Here is a 21,881-nt window from a genome sequence, read left to right as displayed (position 1 = left end):
ATTCACTAAACATACTTTGACTAATGTTTGTGAATTATACATAAGAAAAAATATAGTCTTGTGGGTACTTGTAAGAATTGTCTCAATGAGTAGATAATTAATATTCAATTGTTATAATTTATAGTTAATAATAATTAAAAATATTATTATTCAAAATTTTGTATCGGCATGCGTGTTATGTCACTTTGGGGCATTAAAATAAAATAAAATAGAGGGAGTAGTAAGTAACTTTGTTAATTACCCTACACTTTATTTTGTCCTTATCCCACCCAATAATTTTTGTTATCCCAATTCCTCTTACCAAACGCTTCGATAGAACAGACTCTAATAGCTCATCATCTTTTGTCTATCTAAGAGAAACATTAGCAATGTCTTGGAAATGACCATTTTTTTTTTTTTTTAAAGAAAATGACCCCTTCATCTCAAATAAACAACCTCAACTCAATTTTTTTTTTTTGTGAAAGCACTCAACTCCCATACTTTGTTCTTGTTCAGTGGCAGACAAAATCTCTGCACTCATCACTCTCTTTCACCTAAACCATTTACTATTTACCATACCACCCATTTCAAATTTCCAACTCCCCCCTTAAACCCTCACTCTCTCTCCTCCATTTCATCTTCTTCCTTTCTCCAAATCTTCCCCAGAAAAACTTCAAAATGCATGAATCTCTCAGAAGAAGATCTCCCAGACTCTTTCTCTCTCATCCCAAATCCCAGTCCCACCACTTAGCTCTCACATTGCATCATGATTCTAGATCAGACCCTGTTCTTGGATCATTCCAGAATGACCCACATTACACTCCTCAACCTCTCAAAGTTTATCACCCTAAAACTACTAAGCTTCTCTTGCTTAAATCTGCGTCTTCTTCGCCTGTAAGACGGTCACCGAGGTTCAATGGTGTTGTTCAATCTGGGAATTGTAGTGTTTCTGCTTCTACATTGTCGAAATCGAATGGAAAGACGGTGAGAAATTCGGAATCGAGGAAATTAGCTTTGAGTTTGAGCTCTGATTCTGTTGTTAATGGTGGTAAGAGGAAGCGTAATTCTATGGTTGATCGAGAGTTTGTGAGGCGGTCGCCGAAGTTTTCGGCTTCGAAATCGGAAACAGGCGATGGAATTGATGTGAAATTAGGGAAAAAGACGCCATTGAAGTTGATTGAATCTCCGAGATTGTTGCTATTGCCGGGAAATTTGGGGGAAATTGAAGAAGATAAAGTGTTAAGACGATCACCTAGGTTTTCAGCTTCGAATCCGGAGGAAGTCGTTGAAATTGGAGGTAAATTAGGGAAGAAAGCAGCATTGAAGCTGGTGAAATCGGTGGAATGTAAATTAGATGATAAAAATTCGGGGGTGAAATCTCCGAGCTCATTAATAGCGGAAAAATTGGGGAAAATTAAGGAAGATCAGGTGATGAGACGTTCACCTAGGTTTTCGGGTTCAAAATCGGAGAAAATAGTTGGAATTGAAGTGAAATTGGGGAAAAAGGCGCCATTGAAGCTGATAAAATCGGCGGAATGTGAGGAGAGTGAAGGAGAGTTGGGGACGGAATCTCCGAGCTTAGTATCGCCGGAAAATTTGGAATAAATGGAGGAAGATAGGGTTTTGAGACGTTCGCCAAGAGGATTGCCGTCCTCTTTGGCGGTAGATGATGAATGTGATGAATTTGAATTTGGATTTTCTTTGAAGAAGGCAAAGAAAAAGAAGAACAAAGCACCAAAAGAAGAGCCGAAGGCGAGTAAAGTGAAAGTTAAAGTGTGTGGTAGATGGGAGGATTGCTTCTTCGTCGGGGAGCCGGTTCCTGAGGAGGAGGCTCTTAAGAAATGGGGCTGGCGATACCAATTGAAGGTCATCTTCACTCATTATCTATTCTTTTGCTTTTTTCCTACTTGCATGATTCTAATGGCATGCTTTAAGAATCTTTTGAGTTTAACATGGACCAAAGTTATATGTATACTTAGTGTATGTAGAGTATTTTCCTTATCTAGTGTATCTCTTGACTTCACTATAGCTTTCGTGCTACTGGGATATTAGTCATACCAACATTGGAAGAAAGAGAATATTCTATGTTCACTAAATGTACATGCATTGTGGTCTAGCTAAACAATAGCCAATTCGGCAATTCCCTATAATTGGGATGGACCAATGCCATTGTAGTTCTCTAAATCCCAAAAAGAAAGTAAAAAACCCTTTAATGTTTAGAGTTGGATTTAGTCATCCGACTTTTTTTTTTTTTTTTTTTTAACTAGTCATCAAACCTTTAGTTGGGATATATTGGTTTCGTTTCTTATTCAATATTCAACTCTTAATTTACCATAATATCCCTAATAGTTGATGACTTTTTTCGCTAAAGAAAAAGAAGTATACCCAATTCTTGAAAGTATAGTTAAACAAGAACGGGTGCAAATTATACCAAGTCCTTAAGATTATAGGTATATGAGTTAGGTTATAAGTATATACTTCCTCTTGTTTTTAATTATTGCAACAATTGAAGTTTCACGCATACCAACACACAACTCTAACTTTTAACATCTTCAATTATCTAAGTAAAAATTATAAAACGTTAATAATGTGAAAATATACATCAATATGAATCTAACAATACCTTATATGACTACATTTTTTCTGGCATAAAAAGCACAATTGATTGTCAAATGGTATTGTGTGAATAGTGTTAAAAACCAATTGTTGCAATAATTAAAGAACAGAGGAAGTATATTCTATTCCAATAATTTATAAATACATCTATTATTTTTAATTTGGATCATGGATTGAATTTAGATTAAAATCATATAAAACCCAAAATTTACTCCAACCCTATTCTAGTAATCGAATTTGGATGGGTGATTAATGGGAGTGGATCCTTTACATTGCATCGTATCATGCTGTGCATAACTTTGTTAGAAGAGAATAAGACCATAAAGTTTAGCTCCACTCCTTTTCCCACAATGCCAACATGGTGTTGTGTAGAGCACGTGATCATGGCTTGGTGACCATTAGAGCTCATGTGAAACAATCTAATGGGGTCGATGATCGACCAGTGTACATTAGAGCTCATGTGAAACAATCTAATGCACTAAAGGGAAAGGTTGAAGATAGACCAGTGTACATTAGAGCTCATGTGAAACAATCTTCTAGAAACAAAGATATGATCCATTTATGCCATGTCCCCACACCTGTGTCTAATTTTTGGACAATTTCCTGTGTCTGGAATTATCAGCCTTGACTTGTCCAACACTTGGATATGTACCAACACTTGACACTCATATAATCATACCCATGTCTGAGTAACATAGATGTAGACAGGTGGTAAACTGGTAACACACATTTTTGGATAGTTTGTGACTTTTTGTATGAAATGTGGTAAAAACTATTTTTCATGATTTTTGTTTAGCATATTGGGGGGTTGCACTTCATTTCTAACCTCAAGCATCAAGTCTTGAGGTTCATCAGATAATTGAGAATTCTCATGTTCTACAGTACCTGAGTGAGTAAGGTTTTGTGTCTGATAATGGATCCTGGTTTGCCACAGTTTAGCAATTGATTTCTTTTATCCACAACGAATAGGTTGCCCTTTCTCTGGTCCAATAACTCTGTGGAAAGGTTTGCATGCACTGAAGTTGAAGTGTTCACTCCTCTTTTCACTTGTTGCCATATTTCTCCCTCCCTCCTTTTCCTTTCTATTTCTTTTGGTTTGGGGGAGCAGGGATATTAGCTTAGCAATGTGTTCCTAGAGTAAGAATTCTGATAATATTAACTGGGGGCTAAGTACCTTGACACAATGGAGATTCTTGTCATTCTATTATCAGTTTGCTTCTTAAAAGTAAAAATACCTCGTTGTTGATAAGTTTGTGAGAATCCTTCTTCTATCTTAGCTTATTATGACAAAGTACACAACCTCTTTACTTGTCTAGAGTAAGCCTGTGTGTGACTTAAAACATTTTACTTTCCTAGACTTTTACTTTGGCCAACAAACCAGTAGTACCATTAGGAGAGCATGCTACAAAATGTAATTTTATGATTGTAGTCAACCTTCAGGCTTCAGTCATTACTTTACCATGCAGTGGACATCAGGATCCCGTGCGTGGTCTTTTTGATTTGCGAATAACCTTTTTTTTGGAAATAAAACTTTATCTTCTAAAATATGACTTGATTTGTTAAGTTCAGTGATAAAATTAAGTCGTGCACTTGTGCATAATCCAAGTAGATGCTTTATTTGCTTTTCATGCTTATTCATATTTAGCATTTGCACCCAGTTCTAAAATTTGGATGCTTTGAAGCTATGCAGAATAGAAGAATTAACAGCCGAAGTTTGACAGGAAAGTGCGTGACTATTTGAACTTGTTTCTGTGATTACAGTCTCCTGTTTTTTCTTGTATTCTGTGGTTGCATTAACTTTTGTGCTTCTATGCTCAATATATAATGATTTTTTCGATGATGTTATCTTCTAATTTTGTTGATCCCTGCAGCGATAAGGAAGAGGATGAACCAATGCTAGAAGTGAAATGCCATTATACCCAAGCACAAATAAAAGGGTGCATATTTCATCTAGGAGATTGTGCTTTAATAAGGGTGAGCTTCTGATTAATATGTTTATCTTTTTTCTCTTCTATTCCTGCTCTTTTGAACACAGGCTATTCTACCAGAGGTGAGAGGGTGTTTTCACAGTTGCAATTAATAAATAAAAAAATGACTGTTTGCACAACAGAAATTATTTATGCTGAAACTTAATTAGATCATGGACTTTGACTGTTCAACTTTCTTCTGTGACTGAAAACGTGCAAGATCAAGCTAAAAACCACCTGCAATTTGGATAAATTTATTCCAAACTCCATGGTTTTTCAGAATCAGTCCTAGGCAAAATTTTATTACTCCAATTGCCACACGCCAAGGGATTTTTGGATTAAACAGTTACCAACTTCATCCCTTAAATAAATGCTACGTAGAGAAATGATGCGGAGATTGCAATAGTTGAGAGAAATTAGTTGGTGGGTGTGGTGTCCAACTTTAGAGAAATATTTGAGAGGAATACCACTTAATATGGGACATCTCAAATGGGTATTATGACTTATGTAATAGTGCCCCCTCTTGAATGAACTTAAATGATTTCACCCTTAGGTGGGAGTGAGACCGCTCTCTTTGCATGGTTGCATATATAATGAATGAGGAGTGAGGGTGTTGTAAGAATCAATTGTTTGTTTTTAGCAAACCCAACTAATATATAGGAGGTATGAAACAAAAGGGTCTTTAGAATAGGAGAGTTCAATAGTCTTGAATTGCAATTTCTGTAATTATGCTTTTTGTCGGATTATTGTGCACTAAGACGTTGAAACTTGATGTTGCAATCAAAATTTGGACTTACATTGTGCAAAGAATAAGGTTAACATTTATTTATTTTAGGAAATTTGTGCAAATCATCGTACTCCATGTGAGCAATCAGAATTTTCTGAGGAAGGAAACTAGTTTCTGGTAATTCATGTAATTATGTCATGTGGTATCGATAAATTGTGTACATGTTGGACCTCTTTTCAGGGTGAGGGAACACAGAAACATATTGGAAGGATTGTGGAATTATTCCAAACAACAGAAGGAGAAGAATATTTCAGGGCCCAGTGGTTCTACAAACCTGAGGATACGGTGGGTATTACAATCATTTTGGTGTACATCATGTATTTTTTTTGGTGTAAAGTACAAACCATCTGATCTCGGTATCTGTTCCAGGTGATGAATGAAGCCGCTAATTTCCATGACAAGAAGCGCATATTTTGTTCTTGTATTATGAATGACAATGTGTTAGCTTGCATAATCTCTAAACTGAATGTGATACAAGTGTCATCTCAGGTAATCATCATCTCCTTTTTTATTTACTTTTCTATATTTAATAAAGTATTTTACTACCTCTATTTTATTTAACTCACTGTTCATTTTGACACTCTTCACACACCCCTTCGAGCTTCTTTTGTGATTTATAGATAAGGTTGTAGTCATATGAGATCTTATTAGAGTGTTATATATATTATTTTATTATAGATAATTAAATTATTTTATGGTCAAAGTTGTGCGTTTAGCCATTGTGAAAGTCAAACTGAATAAACTGGAAAAAACAAAAGGAGTATTGTAGTATTTAATTATCTGTATATGTTTCATTTGTCAATATACTTGTTTCTCAACATGCAAGTTTCTCGTGTTCCTACTTCTCAATTTTGAATCTTACATTTACCCCTTTACTTTTCTATGGCTTTGTAGCTAAACTTAAATTCAAGTTCCGTTGAACCATCAGACTTCTATTATGATATGGAATACTGTTTGGAGTACTCAACTTTCCGCAACTTGCCTAGAGGTAAGATACTCTTTTTGGTCATATTTTTTAGTTGAAATTTCTGACTTGTTGTACATACCTATATCAAATAATAAAGCCAGAACCAAGAAGTTATGACCTTTACTTTGACAATGTTAAAAATTCAGTTTGTTAAGAGGAATATCTGCCTACGATGCATCAAGACTCCAGAAACCCTATGGATCTCTCTCTCCCAAAAAAAAAAAAAAAAAAATAAAATAAAAAAAACTGTGAGACTGAGTTCTGAATATCACTTTGCATACTACCTTATTTTGCTGGTAACTTATTCGCTTTGTCCTATAGTCATATTCCTGAAGTTATAGCTATTGATCATCGTTAGGTTCTGTTGGAATGCCATTTGGTTCAAATGATACTGAGTTGCTGATCAGTTATGTTGTGTTGTTTCAGAAAATTCTATTGAGGGCTGTGTATTACAGCCACTTGGCTGCAATGAATCCGCCCTGTCCCTTACCAGCTCCCCTGTAGTGGAGAATATGTCTATTTGTGAAACATACAATGGTGAATTATCCATGTTAGATCTTTATGCTGGTTGTGGGGCAATGTCGACTGGGCTATGCATTGGCGCTGGACTTTCTGGTGTTAATCTTGTAACGGTAATTAATCAGCATATTTAAGAAAGGAAGTAAGAAATTTTAATGAAGAATAAATAGGGAAAAACACTTTAGCATGAAAATGACTAAATATTAATTCCTTACTTATGCATTGATATTGCTGAACTTTGTGTTTTGAATCAGAGATGGGCAATTGATGCTGACAGCTTAGCTTGCGAAAGCTTGAAATTAAATCATTCTAATATACAAGTAAGCAGTTTCTAATTCCACTTCCAGAAATATGGCTGCTGCAGTGCCTACGTGATTTAGTTATTGACATGTTTCTTCTTGTAGGTTAAGAATGAAACAGCTGATGACTTTCTGGAGTTGTTAAAGCACTGGGAGAGCCTGTGCAAAAAGTTTGTCATTGAAGGGACACAAAAATCATTTCCTTCTGCACAAGAGGTTTCAGATTTAGCTGAAGTCCATTCGGATGTGCAACCAGACACCGACAATGCAGCTGATGAATTGGAGGTTTTAAGCTTGGTTGATATTAGTTATGGCGATGCTGATGGATCAGGAAAGCAGGGGCTGAAATTTAAGGTTATTGATGATTGATAATTAGACTTTCTAAATACTCATAATGGTGAAGTAATCATGTAAAAAAGAAGAATTGAGGCTGTACCAAGATTTTCCGCTATTCAAGCATTTAGAAACATCATTTTTGTGGGAGAAAGTTACTGATATCCTTAGTCAGAAACGTCTGCACAGCTAGTCAATTTTCTCTCAACTCTTCAGTGATAATTCAACTCTAGAATCTATTTTGATTAGACATTGTTATTAAATCATTAGATGAATGAGCCTAAAAGAGTTCCCTGTTTGGTCCACGGATTAACCTGACAAGCTTTTATTGAAGGCTATACATATATTTTAAATGGTGTTTTTCCTTCTGTTATCCTAGGTGCGTTGGAAAGGATTTGGTCCAAGTGATGATACATGGGAACCAATTGAGGGATTGAGGTATCTTCATGACCATGTTTGAGTTTGAATATTGTTTGGGTATGACTTTGAGATACACACGACTTATTTATGTATCTTTCTTCAGTAATTGTCAGGAGTTAATACAAGAATTTGTCATAAACGGGTTCAAAAATAAAATATTGCCACTCCCAGTAAGTTGTTTGTCTAAGCATTTGAATGTCGTTCCTTCACCCATTGTTTGAAAAGTTTTGCTCTGATATCCTAATTTTTTATGACATAATTTGCCAGGGTGATGTAGATGTTATATGTGGAGGGCCTCCATGTCAAGGAATTAGTGGGTATAATCGATTCAGAAGTGTTGATGCCCCATTAACTGATGAGAGAAATCGTCAACTAGTAGTTTTTATGGACATAGTGGAATATCTAAAGCCTAAGTTTGTCCTTATGGAAAATGTGATGGATATCTTAAGATTTGACAAAGGTTCACTTGGAAGATATGGATTAAGTCGTTTGGTGCATATGAATTATCAAGCTAGAGTTGGCATTATTGCTGCGGGTAGTTATGGTCTTCCTCAATTTCGCTTGCGTGTCTTCTTTTGGGGTGCTCTTCCTAGTGAGGTAAACTATTTTAAGCACCATAACACCGATCTTCATGGAATCTTTTTTTTTTTTTTTTTTTTTTTTTATATATATATATATAATGAGAATCTTATTTGCTCCATCAGATGTTTTCTGCTACTTAAACAGTGCTATAGAAATGCGATAACAGCAGATTGGTTTGGTCCTGTCCTGAAAAAGCTTCTCTATTTGCTTTTCTTTTGCAGGAACTTCCCCAGTTTCCGCTCCCTACGCATGATGTTGTTGTCAGATATTGGCCTCCATTAGAATTTGAGGTATTATTTTTTTCACTTAGCTTGGACTAATATGTTGGAGTGCATAAGGCGTTAAATTTTACAAAAATACATTGCAGCGGAATGTTGTAGCTTATGATGAAGGTGCCCAACCTCCTGAACTAGAAGATGCTGTTTTCCTGGGTGATGCCATCTCAGATCTCCCGACAGTAAGTATTCATTTCATTTCTGCATTTTTTATATTGTTCTTGTAATTTATATCATGGAATTTGATGATAGCTTCAATACCGAATATTGATTGCCTCAATTTGACATTGCAGGTTACAAACTATGAATCTTTGGATGAAATGCCATATAGTAGGCCTCCAGAGACTGAGTTTCAGAAGTACATAAGGTCAACAAAATATGGTAAATTTCTGTTTATTTGGAACAGTGCACTGTTATGTAATTTTTTTTTTTCCTCTTTATTTTCTCCCAGACTATGTTTCACCTTCAACGACACTCAGTTTTCTGTTTTTTTCATAAAGAGATACTCCGTATGTAGTTTCTACTTAGTCTCATTGTGAGGACACCTTGTCCTTGTTCTGATTACCCTTTTGGAGTTGTACTATCGTGTGCATATACATCTTTTTATATATGAAAGTATGTGCTTAGATTTTGAAAAAGGTGTTCCCTTAATTATTTATTTAATATTCTTTTTATATTGGTACTTTTTTTTTTTTTCCTGTCAATTAGATATGATTTGTTCTGCACCAAAAGCAGAAGAAGCTTTACTCTATGATCATCGACCCCATCAGTTATTTGAGGATGACTATATACGAGTATGCCATATTCCACGAAGAAAGGTTTGATCTCATTTACAATTAGCTTTAAACCATGTCAAGATTGTCATAATTTGTAATGCGCTTCTTGATTCTAACGATCATCTTCATTAGGGAGCAAATTTTAGGGATCTCCCTGGCATAATTGTGGAAGATGACAATGTGGTTCGGCGAAATCCAATGCTAGAAACTGTGATGTTGCCTTCAGGAAGGCCAATGGTAGATAAACTGTTTTCTTCGTTAATGATTAGTGCTAATCTAGTTTAGGCCTTGTTCTTTTGACCATAAAAAGTATCAGTAATGAGGGTTACAAAGTTCTTGTTACAATAGATAAAAGAGTTCTAATGGAAAAAATTAAGTTTAGATAAATTCTGATAAATGTAATATGGATTTTTTTTTTTTTTAAAAGATATATAAAAATCTGATAAATTTGTAAGAAAGACACTGAGCTATAGCTTTGATTCCCTTATACTGTTCTAGGTTCCAGAGTATGCATTCACGTTTGAGCAAGGAAAATCTAAAAGGTGAGATATGTCTCTTGGGAACTTGTTTGTCTCGTCGCTCAATATTTTGTTGTAAATATGAATTTGTGTAGCACCTCAAATACTTTCTGGCTGTATCTGCAGACCATTTGCGAGACTTTGGTGGGATGAGACGATGCCAACAATAGTCACTTACCCCAATTGCCACAGCCAGGTACCTTCTTCTCCCTTGTTCTTTCACGCAAAATCATTTTGGCATTCTTATGACAAATAGAAATTACAGGCAGTACTACATCCTGAGCAAGATAGAGTGCTTACAGTACGTGAGTGTGCAAGGCTGCAAGGTTTTCCTGATAATTATCGCTTCTGTGGTACTGTCAAGAAAAGGTCAGATTGAATTTATATGATAAAAATGCTTAAAATAATTAACATCATATTTAAGCCCATTTCTTAATTGAACTTTATTCTCTCGATCATGATGTGTGGAGATTATTGATTAATAAACACGATTTGTGTACCAGGTGCTAGTATATCTATAAGTAACAAGTTAAATATATGGATAGCCTGTATATGATTTTGGTGTGTGGGGAATTTGGGAGGAGGAGGGTTTTAGGCTACACCTGGCCCTTTGGGGTTCCCTTTCTATGATACGATCTTGCAAGCTCAATGCCCTCACTAATTCCCCCATGTGAAGACTCGGAACTCATGAGTGTGAGGTTTGCAATTGTCAGTAGGAGTAGGGGTGAGCAAACTGGGTACCCGGTGAAAATTTTAGGAAACGGACCCGGAATTGGTTGGGACCGGGTCCTAAAATTCGTAATTGGAATTGGAACCACTTCAAACGGATCCTAAAATATAGGAATTGGAATTGGAACCACCGGATACCGGTTCCGGTTCCGGGTACCTACTTATGTTCATAATTGTTAAAATTTAATACAAATTATAATACTTGTTTAAATTTATTTTCATTTTTAGCGTTTAATACTTATATTTATATATGCATGAAACTATTTTATTTTATGTTAGGTATTAATAATATATTTTTTTATTTTACTAACTAGATACATTTAAACATATTTTTGTTTTAAAATATATTTAGTTTAATACATATTGGGTAACCAGGTGCCTAACCGGTTCCGGGTCCAAAATATTGAGAATTGGAATTGGAATCGGTTGTAAGTTGTAACCAGCTCCTTGATTTATTACCCGGAATTGGAACCACCGGGTATAATTCTGGTTCCGGACCCGCCGGTTCCTAACCGGTTCCAATTCCAATTCCGGGTACCCGGAATTTTTGCTCACCCCTAGTTAGGTGGTTTTGATAACATAATATCATTAACCCCCACCCAATCCACCTGTGCTTCTTAATTCTAATATCCTAATTGATGAGCTCAACTTGATAGTTTTCCCTTTTTTTCCCAAATATTTCACTGATTTTCATCATATTGGATGTGTCCTTGTGTTAGAATCCAACTCCTTTTGATGTATTAGATTCCATTTAAGTGCTTTCCTAGAGTTTAGGTTATGTTTTCTTAGCTTGAGGTCCCATTATTGTGTTACTGTCAGATCAGTGTTCACTAGGGATTCTCCTTGTATGTCATTTAAAGCTCTTTAGAGGGCGAATGATTAATGAAATCTTAAAGCCTTCTACCAAGTGTTGCCTTGCTTTTATGCTTGTTTGTTGTTAGACCTTTATAGATATTGTGTCTTACTTGCATATTAGCTCCCCTCCAACCCAACTTGATGCGCTAAGGACTCGTGGTTCGGACCCGCTTGTGCCCGCTTTGAAGTATCGGCCGTCACAAGCCCCGACCACCCGCACTCCGTCGCCCAGATAGACGTGAGTGCTCCTGAGATTCTATTGCCCGCTTGTGTTGCTTTGTGCTCACAAGCCCCTCTTCCGCTCAAGGCTAGCATTCTTGCCGCCAAAAGGCTAGAGCGCGCCGCACGTTTCGGGGTCCAAACTCCCGGACCGTGACACCTTGTCTTCCTGGTGAACAATTGAACCATTCTTTGTTAGCTACTTCTTTAATTGCCCTGTCTTCATCCCACCCTTTATTTGGGGTTGAGGGTGTGAGGAAGTAGGAATGTAGGATCATTTTGGCTCTATGATAAATTATCCCTACTGTCATGCATATAAACTTCCGTAGAGCGATTTGGAAGAGAATCTTGTAAGTAATATGTTTTTAACCAATATTCTATGTTTCCAACAGGTACCGGCAAGTGGGAAATGCAGTAGCTATTCCAGTTGCTAAGGCCTTAGGTTATGCTTTGGGGATGGCATCCCAGAAGCTTATTGGCAAAGAACCTCTTCTAACCCTCCCAGCAAAATTTGCCTATTCAAGCCATCTCTGATTGTCATGTTGATAAAATCAGTGAAGCACTCAGAATTTGGCATAATATTAGTTACATCATGTATGTTTCTGTTATTTAATCCAAGTGTTCCTTTGTGACAATGTAACATATTTGCCCGGGCAGCCTTTTCTGTGGCAGGTAATGGTAACGTATGCAGTGCCTTAGCAAAAAGATTAGTTATATCGTGTAATTTAGCTCTCACTAGCAGCGTTCCTTTGTAACATATTGCCCGGGCAGCTTTTTCTGTGACGGAATAATAATAATAATGTATGCCTTGCCTCAGCATTTTCACAAGCTGGCAGTGATATACTCTTTGTAAGCTGGCAATTTACTTGCTTTCACTTGCTTTTTTCGATATATTGAAGTAGTTTCAAAAGGTAGTCAGGTAGACGTATTTTAAGATCACCCACTAGGGTAGGTTCTCGAGTCCACTCATCGAGATGATTTTTTCCATTCCCTACACCTACAACGTGTGTTCTCTCATGATTGAAGTTTCTCACTAATCATGACAGTAAAACTTGAAAAATTAGTGTAGCTAATCAAGCCTTCCTACATGAAACTCGACAAATATCAACAAGCCTTTACAGATGAGAAGTTAAAATACAAAAAGAACTGATTTAATCGACATTGATAAGTAGTAACCAAATCAGCCTTAGCCTTTTAAGCTTTCTGGGCTTCGCATACCTCAGACATACATTTACACAATGTTACATACACATGATTCATTCTTGCCTAACAACATAAGGAGAAGAACTCATGTCAGTGCTATAAAAGGAATCTTCAGCCCCGCCAAAATAGTTCTCATCCTTCTCTTCATCCCACCTCAGAACCTCCCTTACATATTTAAACGCCTCATCCACGTTCACACGATCCCTTGCCTTCGATTGCCATACAAAAAGCTTCCGACCAGTAACTGACGCATAAAGGTCCTTGAACTTCATTGCCACATAAAAGTAAGCCTGGTTGGCTAACGACTGGTTAGAATGGCTAGTTCGAACAGGGCAGAAGTCATTAAACCATTCACATGTACGTAAGGGCACCCTGCCAATCTTTTCCTCAAAGAGATCATATTTGTTCAATACCAGAATAAAAGGGGTATCCCTGAAGCATGGGTGTATAATCATCTTCTCAAAGAGCTCTTTGCTTTGTATTATTTTGTTTTGAAGGAGAGTTCCGCTGCCAGTAGCATCTGGAGCAATCCATGTTTGGTCATAGTCACTCAGAGCCACACAGAAGACCACTGCACGTACATCTTCAAACATTTCCACCCATTTGCATCCCTCACTCATCCCCTTAGCATTCAACCTGATCAATTGGTACCTGTATGTATGTAGCAGGATTAGAATCGTATTTCACTTCACAGTAATTACATGACTAAAAGAAGAAAATGAGGGTAAAGACTAGATAAGACAATCATCTTTTTTTAAAAGCTCAATAAGACCATCCAAAATTAATAAAAACAACCCTTGTAATGCAAAGGTAGTAATGAACAAATTATATGAGAAAGACGTCAGCATCACGTTTTGTAGGAATTCTGCATGATGAGACATAGAAGTAAGCTTTTGCTCATTGCACTATGCACACAAATGTAATAGTGCAAAAGGAAAAACACTTGCATTCTGTGATAAATCTTTACCCACTCCTAAAATAAGCTAGGACACTTGAATTTATTAGAAGCAAAGGACACTGTCATTTCTAACCAAGCTTGAGATTTAACCAAATTTTGACATAGCCAAGCTTAGGTAGCTCACAAATCATACGTAGAGTAGGATAGGCTTATCAGGCTTACTCATAGAAAAGACTATGCATTTTCATACTTAATTATTAAGCATAAATGAAGGAGATAAGATTTATAGTTGAGCGCTTATTTATCATGCTCATAAAAATAATAAATATACATGAAATGGCTCCAATTGTAGCATTTATAGGAATTGAAAAGGTAGGGTAAGAGGAAATCATTCTCCTTTATTTCAAATACAAAAACCTCCTTATCTGTATCATGAAACTGATGCAGAATGTTCTTATGCTCAACAAATTGAGGCTCAATAACTAGCTGGTAGAATTCAAGTAGGATTCATCCCAAAAGCTATTGCAAACAAGGCTAACCAATCATAGTCATAAACTGAAATCAGAAATCTAGGTTAGAGCATTTACTTGGTCAAAGGTGGGGGTGCATCCAGATTTTCTGTATAAGACTCAGACATTGGGCTACGGTCATCAAGGGAGAATTCAAGAAAAGCCAAACCATTTCCTTGAGTCACGCCTTCTGCATACAAAATGTCTCTCTCTGAAGGTTCGTATTCATTGCTTGACACCTCAACAGCCTGAAAGGTTGATCACATGAGCTAGATGCAACACCAAACAATACAAAGATTACAACCAATAACACATAGAATTTTCTAAAAAGAGGTCATGTCTCATGTCACAATCATGGTCCAACAATGAGCAATAAATTAAATACAAACATGTAAGAGTAAGACCAACAACTATGTATGAATCTTGACTCTTGAGTTTCTAATTAGCTTAAAATTTCAATGAGGGAACACGGGAAATCTATAACCTAATATATACAAGTATGTAGACAAAAGATCTGCTTTTTGTAAAAACCTACATAAAAGGGATTGAAACTCTTTAAGAAAGAAAAACGGTGATCTATCTTTCATCTATACATATATTGTCTAACTTTCTCCCTTTCCAGCTGTTTTCTTTTACAGCTCAGAGCTCACAAGGTGCTGAAAAGTTCATGTTTCACAAAGAAACAGCATCTGAATTGATATAGCTGCACTGCCTGCGCATAATTGAACCCCCACCATAACCCACCAGACAAGGCATTAGTGCACATAGTCATAGAGTGTTCATAGTTTCGTACTACAAAGTGAATTCTCATATATTTCTAATCCTCCGCAGCATGAAAGAGACAAAAAGGAAGTCCTAGTACAATCAAATTTCCTATTGTATAAAGATAGACAGAAAATTTTAGATATGTACCCGGCTTAAGAAGTAATCAGCAACATCCGGAAGAAAGTGGAGCCCATCCTTTCTTTTATATGTTTCTTGAATAGCAGGATCCTTCCAAACTTCTTCAACTAAAGGAGCATACTCCCGTGTTGCAGCAGGGAAAAACGCATCCAAATCACCAGTCGCAATGATGTCCAATAGCCAGTCAGAAAAATGCTTGATTTTAGGGTTGATAGAATAGATGCTTTGACTAGTCCCAGTGGACTCTAAATCTGAAGTCCCACCTGAAAACATAAGCAGAACATATCACTAAATGAAGAACTACTCTATAGTAAACTCATTCTAGTTTCTAATTTCAAGCTTCAAAAGTGTTAATAATGTTAATGTGCTTATCAGGCAGGTAATATCTCAGTTGCCTGGCACTACCGCCTCCATTAGCATAGGACTTTAGGTGGTAGTGCCAGGCAACTGAGATATTACCTGCCTACATTAACATTCATTTTTTTTAGAAAAAATCAATACATTGACATAAAGGGATCTGTTTAGAGCTCTATATGGCTTCAGAAAAGATAAAATTCCAAGGCTAAAGAGCTGCTGCAGCATTGCCTATAAGACTTGCTCTCTGAATAGTCCAAATCTAAAAGCAAAAACAAGTAAATTACAAAAAAAAAAAAAAAAAAAAAAAAAACTAGGTGGAAAAATGTCATCATCTTGATTGTTAGATCTTGAAGAAAGAGGTGCGAAAGAAATTATGCCTTTTGGAGATCTTCAGGCCTTGTGGCTGGAAAGGAACCGTATAACTTTCGGAAACATATCGGCCGAGCACTCTAGAGGTTTCTGGCTGGTATCCTAATCTGATAGGTGTTAAGCTTAAATCACTAATTATTGTTTAAAAGTTTTTTTATTGTTATTTTTGTTGATATAGAACGTTTTTTTTTTTAAAAAAATTACAAAATTCATTGAAATATTTCGAAGAATATGATTTGAAGAGCATAAAAAGAATAAAATGAGTGAAAAAAGTTACTACGTATATTTTCCATCCATAGTTCACAAGATAACGGAAGGAAGCAAACAGCTAAATGTTATTTTTACCTGCTTCATTATTTTTGTCATGTGTCCCTTGTGTCTGCATCTTTGCCATGTCTTCTTCCTCGAACCGCTCTCTTGCATCAAGTAATATACTTAGATATTTATACATATTGCTCTGAATCATCAATTTGATATCTTGAAGTTCTTCTACAGTGAAAGTGTTCCCATACAAAAACTTGGCCTGTCATGCATAGTAACATGAGCTCAACAGACTGATAAATTGCAAAATCATCTTAAAAAGCCTACATCTTTCATCCATACATATATACAAAAAATTAACTCCAGCAAGTCATCCATCAAAGCAAAATAGCACAAGTGGTGAAGTATAAGTACAGATACATTACAGATAACAGCAAACTAGAAGATATATTATAATAAACTAGCCCTACAATCACAACTTTTCCTTCAACCAAAATACCCGTAAAGAAAAATACAGGTGTAAGTGTGGGAAGGAGGGGGAGTATAAATTGCAGTAGGAAATGAAGGGGCAGAGGCAAGCTGAAGAAAAAGGAAATCTTGCCTACTAAAACCTCTTCCCTCTATCCCCAACTCCCACCAAATAAAAAATAAAAAAGGAAAGTCAGTTTATGGCAAGCTCATGCAAATGCTACAATTAAGAGAATAGATCATACAAATTGCAACAATACGCATGTTAAGCACTGATATATCAATAGCCCACTAAACCAAAAAACTAAATTTACAGGTGTCATGTGCAATCAAACAGAAAAACTTCCTCCAGAGCAAGAATCGCTTGTAAATACCTGCTTGAAGATTGTGCTAGTTCCAGAACCCTCAATTCCGAGGAGAAGAAGTTTCTGTACTCTTTTCGGTTCAAAATAAGTTGGCACAATAGTAGCATAATTGCTTGCCTCATCCCTCACTCCAGATTGGCCTTGGGGAAATGGCAAAGAGAACAATGCACAGACAAAGCGAGTTGATGCCTGTGTCAGAATGAATTAGTAAATAAACTTTTGTTTGAAATTTGAAATTGTATGGACCCAGAAACTAGACAAATGACAATCCATACCTTCTCCCAAATATTCCCTCTGATATTGTTTTGACCTTCCTCCTCATAGCGGCCATCATCATAGACCCAAAAATGAGTTTCACGGGGACACTGGACATTGGCCAACTGTGTTGATAACGTTAAGATATTTCCATCAGATTCAAAGCATAGTGATGCATAAGGAAAAGCAAATAAAAGGTGAAAACTCTGTGCACTAATCAAGCACTTACTAACACAAAGCAACAAAACATAATAGAAAATCAGAACACAGCACAAAAATGCAAACAAATTTTAAAAAAGCCTTAAGCACCATAGGGAAGATAGGAAGAAAGTTGTGATCACATTAGAGAAAGGGGTAAAAGAGGCCGAGAGAGAGAGGTTAGCAAGAACCAGCCATCACCCAAAGGACATAAGTCTCTATGTGGGCACTTCTTTTTAGCATGTCAAGGCTCACACACAAAGTTTTCTTCCTTTATTCAGGATTTATAGATTCACTTCCCTCGAAGATATTCCCTTATTTTTTTGGGTGTTTAGAGAGAGCCACAAGGGCAGGTGATGAGAATCGATCCCAGGATCACCTGGAATCGGTAGGTGAGCTCTAACCACTTGAGGCCTTGAGCTATTCCTCACTCTCAAGATATCCCCTTATTTATTAAACAATCAAATTAATATGAATGTTCTCTAGTCCTTTCCAAGTCTCTCCAGCTTTAGTCCATCTTGTTAAGTGTATCCCACCTAAAGTTCTAAACAAAGTGGAAATCCTGAGCCAACTATTGTCAGTCACTGTTTTAAGTTCTACATTTCCCCCACACTTGGACCAATAATAACCAACTTACACTGCACCTCCAAAAAAGCTCTCTACTGAGTCCAAGGAGCCGTGTATTATAATGTCTGTAAAGTACAAACTACTATAATGAGAATAGAACAAACCTAAAATCTGAGAAATGACCCAGTCCCAACTTATTCAGCCAACAGGCACAAACTTAATATTGTTCTCCTAGCTTGATCTATGTATTCAAGCTATTTTCTTACAAGACTTTACAGTTTTACCCATTGCACCACTAAGGCAATAGCAGGCAATAGCCATCATTTTGTCCATTCAACTGGTAGAGATCAACTCTACTCTATTCATTTTTTGGCAGTTTTTTTTTTTTTTTTTTTTTTTTTGGGGTTTTCAATATAAAGCTGGGACCAAGAAAACCATCTATCACTTCTTAACTGTACATCCCCACCCCTGTTATTTTCTTTCTGAGGTATCCCCAGTATCAGCATTGCCTTCATTATTTTAAACTTTAAATCTGAATAGATAGAATCAATTTGGAAAGAAGACGTTGATTTTTCATGATACACTATAAAATGAGAACAGTGAACACATTCACTTTCTCTGCAAACTAATCATAAAGCAGAAATTTGAGGCAGTTACAATATGTGGCCATATTGTTTCCAAAATAAAATATCAAGACCATTATAGGGTTTTCTTACATGTAATTTCGTTCAAAGAATATTTTATGGTCTTTTGGGGAAAGAGATATTCATGTTTCCTAAATAAAGAACAAGATTTCAAAGACTCAATCACAACGCACTAAACAATTAGATTTACATTACAATTTCAGAATTAGCCTATATGCCTCACCTTTAGCACTCTTAACTCAAGCTTTGTAATCTCACGGCCATTTATGTAAACTCCGGTGTTTCCTCTGCTGGCATCAGGGCTCAATTTTCCACTGAAACTCAGATTTGAACTTATGATTCTGTCAGGCTTCTCTCCCTCCTGTTGCATGAGAAAAGCATGATCAGTAAAATTACATTATTGCTATGGTGCGTGTAACTACGTAAAAATCTCCAAGGGAAAGAAAAAAAACTGACCTTTCCCCAGAGGCCAGACTCTTTGTCATACCAATATTTCCCAGGCTTCAACTTTTGAGGTGGCAAAGGACAGGCAAGTAGCTCAGACATTTCATCTGGCTTCAAAGGATATCCATTGACGATCAGCTGCTCTGGTCGTAGCTGATTGGCAGAACATTCCCTCTCAGCTATCATTATCTGCTTAACTTCCAAGGGACTCAATAACCGAGAAAGTACCCTAGAATTCTTTCCAAGTTTTGGCCGCTTCCATTCATCAATTGGCTTACCAATGCAAGTAACACATTTACGCCCCTCAGGCATAGAGCCCATAGCTCGAAGCACACAGTTACTACAAAACTTGGCATCACACACCAAGCAGGCCTCTTTTGTTTCCCACTTTCCCTTTCCACATCGATAACAAACCTTTACATTTTGCTTTTTCTTCTTTTCTGTAGAAAATCCAACATACTCAGGATAAACTGGAGGTTCAGCATCAAGGTCTTTACTTTCAGATCTATCAACAGTATTAAAGGTGACCACGGGGACCCTTCTCCCTTCATTAGCTGTCTGATAACTCTGATTTACAGAATTACTTTCAGCGTTATGAGCTGAACCAGGAGAACGAGAAGGAGAAGCTGAAGAATAATCAGGATTCTGCAGGACAGACACAACCGATTCTGAGCTTAACGATACTCTAGGACTTTCAGGGAGTGAATCCACAGCCCTTGCAATATGAGACACAGGTAAAGGGATTGGCTCAATGACCGGAGGATCGGAATCAAAGAGTTGTCTCTGTGACTCTGAAAGTGGTTCCGCAATGGACGCAGTTGGAATTAACCGTGCACTTACATCCAAAGGTTCAACTCTAGGAACTTCTTGAGAAACTGCTGGACCTTTATACTCTATAGCTATTGAATAATCTGGATTATCTACTTCCTGAGGCAACGATGCACCCGGCGGAAGCATCTTCCTAAGCATCTGCTTCCAATCATCTCCATTGTTATCCTCCATCCTCTCCACCAACCAATTCCCAGATCAAATTTACTTATAATCCACAATATGTCCTTTTATTACTCAAAAGTTCCTAAACATCAATTTAAGACTAAAACCAATGTCATGTTCCAATAGGATATTCACCATCAACCAAAAGAAGACTTTTCCAAATGTCTACCCCTATGAAAGTAAAGTCTACACCAATATTTCTCTAGTTGACAACCACAAAACAATCCACAAATAATGAACACAAAAGTACCAAATTATCCTTCAAAATCAACAAACTGAGTAGACAATCTTGACCACTAACTGAAAACCCAGATCAGATTATGAGTGCTGAGCAAATGCAATCAGAAATTACTTCACCTTACCCGCCGCCGCGTCGCAATAGGACCATCACCATTGTTCTATCCACACCTTAGCAAGCTTCATCTTTCCAAGCTACACACAAAGCAACATTTTAGCAATCTAATTCAATCCAATCCGAATTGTGAGGCAAAATTCAAAGCTGACCAATTCTTCTTCTACTCAAATACCCCACCTCAAACCCAATTAAAAAAACAGAATTGAAGGTCAAACCCAGAAATTCAAATCAACTATGAACACCTCCTGAAAACAAAAATTGCTAATATTTTAACAATTAAATGCTGGAAATAGAAAAAGGGACTTCTGGGTAGTTGGAATTTTGCTGGGTCAAATAAGAACACAACAAATAAAAAAAGGGGAAACTCCAACCAATTTATTTTCCAGAAATTTAACTACACAGCATAGCAAAAGTGGGTTCAGTGCAAAAAAGAGAAGAATAAAACGAAATTTCCTTTTAGGTAAAAATCCGCAAACCCCCCTTTTGTAGAGAGAGAAAGATAGTCAAAATACCTAGTGAAAGGGACATATTTGTATTGGTATTCTTCTCAAAACGAATCTAATTTAATCAGACTTTGAGAATTAGAAAGTTTCATGCTTTTACATTTTACCAACTCAAAGATTTAATTTTTTTTTATTAACCCATTAAAAAATCAAATCTTTTCACATGAAGATGAAGAAGAAGACAAGAAGATGAATGGGTAAATAATACAGTATGCTGAAAACAAAGCAAATGCAGAAATATGGAGTTTTTTTTTTTCCTTTTATCTTTTTGTGGAAATTAACTGTTAAAAAAAAAAAAAAAAAAGAGAGGTTATTATGTGGGCCCACAAAACCCACGAGAAGAAAGGGAGAGAAAGAAGATGATGGGTTGGGTTTGGGTTGGTAGCTGAGAGAAGGAGCATGATGATGATGATTAATTAAGACAATGACTGTTATTAGTAGTAATTGGTGAGAGTTTGACTTTCTACTCCATTAACAAGCTACTCACTTTGGATTTCTTATTTTGTTAGCGATACTCACTTTGGATACTTAGGCATTTTCAATTTTAATTTTTACACTAAAAAGAAATGTAATATCGAGTAATTGTGCACCTCATTTGTGTTATAACTAAAAAAGGTCGTGGTATGAATGTGATAGATTTTGTAGGATAGACTTTTGTTTGTAAGAATATTTTTTTTTGAAAAGTCTATATGTAATTCAAGATGTGAATAAATATGGGTTTAGGAGTGTTTAATACAAAGTGTGATAT

General features: G+C 36.4%; 1 protein-coding gene and 1 pseudogene across 2 annotated transcripts; one reads left to right on the top strand and one right to left on the bottom strand.

Moving 5' to 3' along the window:
* The first annotated feature begins 409 nt into the window (after positions 1–409).
* Positions 410–12,818, top strand: LOC110732631 (annotated as a pseudogene).
* Positions 12,819–12,921: 103 nt separating this feature from the next.
* LOC110732632 (extra-large guanine nucleotide-binding protein 3-like) lies at positions 12,922–21,500 on the bottom strand. Of its 2 annotated transcripts, XM_021912597.1 has the most exons (9): positions 21,143–21,500; positions 19,295–20,707; positions 19,062–19,199; positions 17,450–17,554; positions 17,184–17,363; positions 16,426–16,603; positions 15,364–15,617; positions 14,530–14,699; positions 13,098–13,695 (listed from the first exon to the last, which is right to left on the bottom strand). In XM_021912597.1, exons 2-9 carry the CDS (start codon positions 20,282–20,284, stop codon positions 13,098–13,100), a joined length of 2,613 nt encoding a protein of 870 aa, XP_021768289.1. In that variant the 5' UTR covers positions 20,285–20,707; positions 21,143–21,500. The 2 variants fall into 2 exon arrangements, with proteins under 2 accessions (XP_021768290.1, XP_021768289.1); XM_021912598.1 differs by lacking the exon at positions 21,143–21,500 and having other exon boundaries at positions 12,922–13,695; positions 19,295–20,284.
* Between the last annotated feature and the right edge of the window lie 381 nt (positions 21,501–21,881).

The sequence above is a fragment of the Chenopodium quinoa genome, unplaced genomic scaffold, assembly GCF_001683475.1.
Source record: "Chenopodium quinoa cultivar QQ74 unplaced genomic scaffold, ASM168347v1, whole genome shotgun sequence".
Classification (NCBI taxonomy): domain Eukaryota; kingdom Viridiplantae; phylum Streptophyta; class Magnoliopsida; order Caryophyllales; family Amaranthaceae; genus Chenopodium; species Chenopodium quinoa.
The sequence above is the reverse complement of the archived record's forward strand: the minus strand, read 5'-3'. Positions and strand labels throughout refer to the sequence as shown.

Coding starts and splice junctions, on each gene's coding strand:
- LOC110732632 (XM_021912597.1), bottom strand. CDS start 20,284: ATGGAGGATAACAATGGAGATGATTGGAAGCAGATGCTTAGGAAGATG. Junction 15,618..16,425: donor TGACAAAAATAATGAAGCAG/GTAAAAATAACA, acceptor TTATGTTTTCAG/GTGGGACTTCAGATTTAGAG. Junction 13,696..14,529: donor GCACCCCCACCTTTGACCAA/GTAAATGCTCTA, acceptor ACATACATACAG/GTACCAATTGATCAGGTTGA.